A 7,772-nucleotide genomic window follows, 5' to 3' on the forward strand; every position below is an offset into this window, starting at 1 on the left:
GGAATAAAAGATGTGAGACTTTAATATTAGATATTTAATTTAAAAATGTTTTATCTCTTATTTATCGAGTCAGGGAATAGAATTCGTGAGACTTTAATATTAGACTTTTAAGTTAAAAAAGTTTTATCTATCAAGTCAGCACAAGGGAATAAAACCCATGAGACATTAATATTAGACTTTTAAGTTAAAAAAGTTTTATTTCTTATTTGTCAAGTCGGGGACTTGAAAGAAATAGATAAAATTAAAAGTCTCACCAATTATCACTGCTCCAAAGACTTAATTCTTAGGAACTTAGTCATTATTTATACCCATTTTTTATTCTCATTCCCTTTAAATAAAGAAGGGTGCCAAACAACCCCTTAAAGGTTTTTTTTTTATAGGGTTTTTATAGGGTGCCAAGATAATTGTCATACTCTTATTCTCATATTTCCTATGTTTTAAATTCTTCTTCTCATTTTCTCATTAAGAATATTTTAAAAAGTTGTTCTCACTTATTCTCATATAAGGATGGTTCTCACTAGAAATTCTTCATATATATATATATATATATATATATATATATAGGAAGAGGATCATGTTTTTTTATTTTTGATATTATTTTTTTTCTTATTATAGGAATATTTACGTACTAAAGAATAACAATTATGTACTACTTATAAAAATATATGTACCCCTAAAATGCAAATATATATGGTACATAATTTTTCTTGAATGATACATAATTATTTTTAACTGATACGTAAATATGTATCCTTAAAATAATAATAATATGTATCCCTAAAAAAATAATAATATTATTAATATTAATGTGTACTCCTAAGATAAAAATATGTATCCTTAAAATAATAATAGGTACCCTTAAAATGCAACTATATGTGGTATAGAATTGTTCTTGAATGATATATAATTGTTTTTCATTAATACCCTTAAAATGCAACTATATGTAATTTATATAATGTGATAATATTGCTTGGTGTTCATTTAAAAAAAAAATTGGTTTTGCAAACATCTTTCCCATATATATTGCGGCAAATTACTTTACAATTTCTTTTTCAAATTGTGGCGTGCACTACTTTTATAAGTATATAAATATTTTATTCACATAATAAAATATTATTGTTGATTGAGGAATTTGATAAAGTTGGACGTACTTCATTATACTTAACTAAAATGTGACAATGGACATTATCAATTAGGAATTAGTATACGTGTAATCATATAGGTGTAGCAATTATATATATATATATATTTTACTTACTTATTCCAACTGTAAAATGTTAATTCTAACTCTTAAAATCCCTATTTCAACTTTTAATTTTATATTTTACTTACCTACTTCAACTGTAAAATATCTATTTTAAGATTTTGGAATGTCTACTCTCCATTGGTATAAAGTTTGTCAAATCCAACACTTAAAATTCCTATTCCAAGATTCAAAATGTCCAATTCAAGCTTTAAAATGTCAACTTTAAAATTATAGATTGAACTTGTGAGTGGTCGCACATATGCTACCGTCACACAGGAGATTTGCTGTTAGTAAAAATTAGATTGAAAATAAGTTGGGTTGAAGATGGGCTTGTATTTTCAAAGAGTGTTAAGAAGGGCTGAAAAAGGATTTTGTTACATTTTGAAATATGGGCTTTGTTACATTAATTACTATCAAAGGATTACCAGCTAAAGCATGAGATGTTTGGGATGACGTCGTCTTACACATAACCATCTGAAATCCATATTTAGAGCATTTATAGCAGTTTCTAATCATATAGCAACAGTTACTCTTTAACATTCTCATACTCATTGACAAACTTAATTTTCTCAAGATAAGTCCATCTATTAGCATCTACTATATCGTTTCTAAAATTGTTTGGGTCGTATTGAGCTGGGTTTTAAAGCCCGGTTCATTTATTATTTACAAGACCCAATCCAACCCAACCCGACCCATTTTTGTTCAAACTCAGCCTGTTGAACACCTCTAATCACAATAAGTAAAAGGAAAAATTCTCAACCACTAAACTAACTCATAATACTCTACAGGCACCGCTTAGGATTGAAGTGACGGTAACTTAAAATTTCTTTTCTATATGTGTGCATTGTCGGAATTACAAATTGGAAAAGGTATTTTACGGGTTCATTTAGAGTTTTGTTATGTTGAAAGCAGAAAAGTTAGCAACATAGCCCGTCTATAAATAAGGATGCCATTACATATGAAGTACGTCTAGCGGTCTATCGAAAATTACAAGTGCCATATCTTTGTGAGATGATATTAAGAGTATAAACTAACAGACATTGCAACTCCGTCTGCAGTAACCCGGAAGATCAGCAGTTCCGACCATATATTCTGGGTTCTTGCTACACTCACCGAGAGCAGCCCATCTCTCACAATTGTCATTGTTATCGGTACAACCATCCGTGATGATTTTCTCAAAATTGTCGACATGAATCCACTTGGTTGCTGACCATTTCTCACCCTCGAGCACAGGACAGCCTCCATGAAGACTCATCTGATCGGGAACTGCATTCGGGTACAGACTGAAGAACAATAGAGCATCCCCTTTCTTTGGTTTCACTGATAACATGTAATTGCATTGTGAGATAAATGCATACAAAAAAAATAAAAAATTTAATTCTAAAAAATCCCACCAAATAATCCGCTTTTAAAAACTTCACATTTCATTTATTCTAGAAGAATCCGACATTTGCATCATTTGAACGGTCACAGTTTTAAAACGAAAAATGACGTTGAAGTCCCTATAGAAGGAAAAATTATGTAAAGGTCGGATTTGTATAAGATAGATTTAAGAGTATACCAGCAATGCCTCTCTTCCCACAGTCGGAAATATCATCACTTGCTGCAATAGACGCCTTTTGGCGTTCCGACAGCTGAACATGAAAAAAAAAAATTTATTGGATTCATTAGTTTAAGGATTTGCAAAACCGATAAGAAATGCCCGGTAACATTGTGGGTCATTGAAGCGAGACATATTAAGTATAACAACCAAGACAACCTAAGAAACGAAAAAGTTTTACAACAACGCACTAAAGCTTAATAAATATGGCTAACCTCTGCATTTGGGAAAACCGTTTCACCACCTTTCTTAACGTCAGATAGATACATAAGGACAGTTGCGTAACGATGGCCACCACGAGCAATATTAACCTTGTCGACAAAGTAATCGTAGTGGGCCTCATACTTCTGTCCTTCCTCATATCTGAGAACTTGTATGTCTTCGCCGTTCTCTAAAAGCATTAAAACAACAAGGGGAGAAAATCAGCAGCACATAAGAAGTATACATCTACAAAACACATACTAAACATATTTTATTGATAAGTTCATACAGCGGTGCCATGCATGACAATAAAGTAAAGTTGAAAAACGAAAGCATTTTCACTCGAAAACATTCGGAGACACGTTTAATATCTCGATAACTTCCATTACAGCCACGCTGCAGAACAAATTCAACTAGAGGAAATATAGAAGCATCCAACGTCAAAAAGCGTTTTCGTAAGCAGCCTTGTAAGACGGGCATTTCGAAAGATTTGGGAATTTTCGTTGAAATTTGAGATATCCATACAAATATGAATTACTTCTAATACTGTGTAGGACATGATTTTATTTACATCGTTTTTATGCGAGAGTTTCTCTACGGCAGGGTATAACGATAAGCCACTAGAACGGAACTAATAATTAGCGTTGATAACAACACAACTTCGGATATAGCAATGACACAACAAAAATCATATAATTCACTGAAATTATATCCACAGTTGCTGGAAAAGAATTGACAAAACCCGAGTCCACTCACACATTGATCAAAAGAGAGAGGAGAAAGAGAGAGAGAACCTATTGGTAGGAATGTCCACATTGCAATTTTTTGCTCGATACCTGCAACAATTTCATCCTGAAAACGGAATAAATAAAAATTAGACAATTCCCATGGAGAATCTAAGCCAAGCTTAAAGTACCTACTAAGTGACGCCAACCAATACAAAGTCATATTTTATACTAATTTGAGCCCTAATTCTAAGAATCTATTTCATTAATCATCATCCGACTTCACCAGAATTACAAATACAGGATCACAGAAACAGCAGACAAATCATTGCTGTTAGATACAAGCGCCACAACATTTTATAGCTGTGTTTCCATTCCAAATGGCATTTTATGTACTGAAATGAAAGGATTAGGACCTCAAATTGTGAATAGGAAAGTAGAAAAAGCAAGAAAAACAGTGCATAACAATGGAGGAATAAAATAAACCAAGCAAGAAACCAAACAAGCAAGACCACAAGATTTAATGGTGTCTTGGACACCTTCCCTCAAATGAGATTATATTTCATTAACTATTCAACAATACATAAATGAAATATCACTCACAAACAAAAACCTCACTCTCTAGAGCTCAAAGTTTCCTCCTATAATAGAGTTCACTCACTAATATAAAAAAGACTCTATAGGCTCTTTAAAACTATTCCTCTCTTTGTGATAGCCACCACATAAGCTTAATGCTTCATTTGACCTGTTAAGCAGCACACAAAATCAGCACGAAAATTCCTCCAAAGGACAATATGTGTCGAACATCAGTATCACGCAAGAAAAAGAAAACAGCATTATGCCCACTCGTTCGAGCACTATGCATCATTGCACCTATTTGCTTTTTGTTGTCTTGTTCGAGGCACCTTATTGCACCCCTTCTCTTGCTTCAGTGAATGACCTAAATTTCAAGTACTCAAGTCCCAATGCATACCCACCATCTCCCTTTAATGTGCATGCCATGAAATAAGTTATAATGTGATAAAAATCACCCTCAACACTTGTTGATTTGACTCTTGCACTAACAATCTCCCCTCAGAGCTAAATCTCCCATCATCAACAAATGTAACCTTCTTGGTGAGTAATAAACATTATCATCAATGTTATAGCCTAGGCAACCACCACGTACTTGTAGTATATACAAGGTGCTCTCACTCTTTCTCCCCTTCATACGCATTATGCTCCCTCTAATGACTTTTAAAGACCCACTAATAGCCTTCAAAGAACATCCACTTGCCTCTAACCTACACAATGAAATGAGATTCCTCTCATATTTAAGCACATACCTCACATTACCAAGTCTCCTCTTGACACTATTATAGTCACAATAACAACCTCACCAATACCTTTCACCTTCACTCTCTCATTATTTGGTAAAATAAGAGGCCTCAAACTAAGTGAACTTTTTCTCACAACATGTGTGGACTGAACAATCAGAGTTAATCACTCATTCCTTACTATAAGTCTCTCCTCCATCAATAAATTCTTTCATCTTTTTGCACATCATTTTAATATGCTTTTCTTCTAACAATAGACACTCCTTGTTACCGTAGTTACTCCTTCTTTAAGACTTAACCCTCCTTTGGTGAACCATCTCCTTAGCTCCCCTCCTATAGAGTCTTCACCATACAAGCTTTCTCCAACACTTTTTCTCATCCCTGTTACATCTCATCATGACTTAATGCACCAATGGTTAATCAAAAGTAATAGACTTCCTCCAAATGAGCGAAGTTTAAACTATATTTTTATAACTCTTTAAAAAGAGAAGCCAAAAGATATAAAGCATATTTTTCATCCAAAAGTTTCTCACTCGCATTCAACAATTGACAAACAACTTGGTTGAATGTGTTTATGTGATCTTGCATACTCGTATCATCCTCCTTCATGAGTTAATACAGCTCTTACCTCAAGCAAAGTTTATTAGTAAGACACTTCGAAGCATAAACCGCTTGAGGCTTTCCAACAACACACCTAGATCCGTCTCCTTCAAGTAGTTATACTTGATTTTGGGTGCAATGGCAAGTCGGCTAATGCTCACTGCCTTCTTCTTCTTCTTCTTCTTATTCTTCTTCTTCATCTTAGATGTACATTTCTCCTAATCCATAGATGTTGGCTTTATCTTCTCAAGAGCCTCATCAATGCCTTGTTGAACTAACAAGTCCTCAATGGAATTTTCCCATCAAAAGTGAAATATGAAACTTCGTCCCTTCACTCGTCGTCTTCCTTCACCAAAATCCAACTTTCACTCACTCAAGATACAATGGTGAATAAGAAGGTAGAAAATGCAAGAAAAACACAGAATACAAATCAAGCAAAAAACCAAACAACCATGAACACAAGTGTTAATGGTGTCTTGGACACCTCCCCATCAAATGGGATTATATTTCATTAACTATTCAATAATACACTAACTAAATATCACTCACAAACAAAGAACTCACTCTCTAGAGTTTAAAGTTTCTTCCTTAAATGAAGTTCACTCAATAATACAAAGAAGACTCTCTAAGCTCTCCAAAACCCTATTTTTCTCTTTGTAATGGCCACAACATAACCCCGATGCTTCATTTGCCTCTTAAATAGCCCACAGAATCAGCATAAGAAGATTCCTCTCAAGGACAATACGTGTCCAATATCTTGTATCATAACAGAAACATGTTAGTGCCTCTGATTACATTGTGCTTATGCCTGCTCCTTAGAACACTATGTATCGGGGCACAGTTCGCTTGCTAGCGTCTTGTCCGAGGCACCCCATTGCACCTCTACTCTTACTTCAATCAATGTCCCAAATCTCAAGTACTCAAGCCCCAATACATACCCACTATCTCCCTTTAATGTGCATGCCATAGAATGAGTATAATTTGATCAAGATCACCCTGTGATTTAGCCCTCGCACAAAGTTAAATAAAATTTGATTATGCTTACACAATTCATCCCAGCCTACAACTTTTTTGTTGCTATTGGAAAAAGGGGGAAATTCTCTTCAGATTAAGGTCAATCAAAACCTTTAACCTCCTTGATTTAGAAAACCCAATAAACAAAATGCAATGTAAATAGAAATCCCCCATAATATGTTACTCTACAAACAAAATGTTGGTCATGGTTCAATAAGTTCAAAAGCAATTCCCATGATTCGCTAATCTCATACGGGATAATAAATTCAAAAGCAGATGAGGAGGCGAACCATGTTACATCGGTACAAAGTTTGGATACCATTCATTCACCCCAAGAAAAATGGCTAGAAACAATTCAGAAATCAGAACAATCTCAGACAATCAGCTTAACAAGCAGAGAATTCAAGATTACTACCAAATCAATAAACAAAATATGTCCAATCAAAGAGAAAAAAGGGCAAACCTTGGCCTTATTTATGAAAGCACCAGAGCTAGTCCTAACTTCACTAAGCTGGCTCTCTCCAGAATCATTATCTGCTACAGCTGACCTTTTCAATTCCGATTTCGCCTATGACAACCCAACAATTACAAAGATAAACAAGATTGAAAATAGTGGGATTTCCATACTATTAATTGAAAACGAAAAAGCGCAATTAGAAAAAATTGAAACTTACAATTGAAATCAAATGATCACATTCTTCATCAGTTAAAAACCCTTCATAAACAAATGCTCTGAATTCAACAATTTAACACACCCAAATCGAATTAATACTATATTATTAAAACCCAGAAGAGGAATTACAGAAAATAGAAAGAACAGGAAATTTAACCTGGGTTTCCATGAAATTTGTTTGACTTTTGAAGGATCAATTTTGAACTGCGTTGACGAGCTAATAGATCCATCAAACAGCAAGGAAACTAAAATTAAGAGCAAAATTTGTAGAGTAGATCCCCAATTCATGGTGAAGTGTAGAAATGGGGTTTAATTATCTGATAGGGTGTATCTCACTCTCTAGTCTACCCGCTCCAGGAACACCAAACATGAGAAACTCAATGAAAATGTGTTATTT

At 34.1% G+C, this 7,772-nt stretch overlaps 1 protein-coding gene across 1 annotated transcript; it reads right to left on the bottom strand.

The window, feature by feature from the left end:
- Positions 1-2,041: 2,041 nt before the first annotated feature.
- LOC130817119 (probable prolyl 4-hydroxylase 4) lies at positions 2,042-7,772 on the bottom strand. The gene is made up of 7 exons (XM_057682893.1): positions 7,533-7,772; positions 7,377-7,434; positions 7,166-7,270; positions 3,842-3,899; positions 3,062-3,237; positions 2,808-2,880; positions 2,042-2,566 (listed from the first exon to the last, which is right to left on the bottom strand). The coding sequence occupies exons 1-7, from the start codon at positions 7,661-7,663 to the stop codon at positions 2,277-2,279; spliced, it is 891 nt and encodes a 296-aa protein (XP_057538876.1). The 5' UTR covers positions 7,664-7,772; the 3' UTR covers positions 2,042-2,276.

Source organism: Amaranthus tricolor, chromosome 1 (genome assembly GCF_026212465.1).
Source record: "Amaranthus tricolor cultivar Red isolate AtriRed21 chromosome 1, ASM2621246v1, whole genome shotgun sequence".
NCBI lineage: Eukaryota > Viridiplantae > Streptophyta > Magnoliopsida > Caryophyllales > Amaranthaceae > Amaranthus > Amaranthus tricolor.

Excerpts from the sequence above, each read along its gene's own strand:
- LOC130817119 (XM_057682893.1), bottom strand. The coding sequence starts at position 7,663 with ATGAATTGGGGATCTACTCTACAAATTTTGCTCTTAATTTTAGTTTCC. Across the intron at positions 2,881-3,061 it reads CGGTTTTCCCAAATGCAGAG|CTGTCGGAACGCCAAAAGGC; the intron begins GTTAGCCATATT and ends TTTCATGTTCAG. Across the intron at positions 2,567-2,807 it reads TGGGAAGAGAGGCATTGCTG|TGAAACCAAAGAAAGGGGAT; the intron begins GTATACTCTTAA and ends ACATGTTATCAG.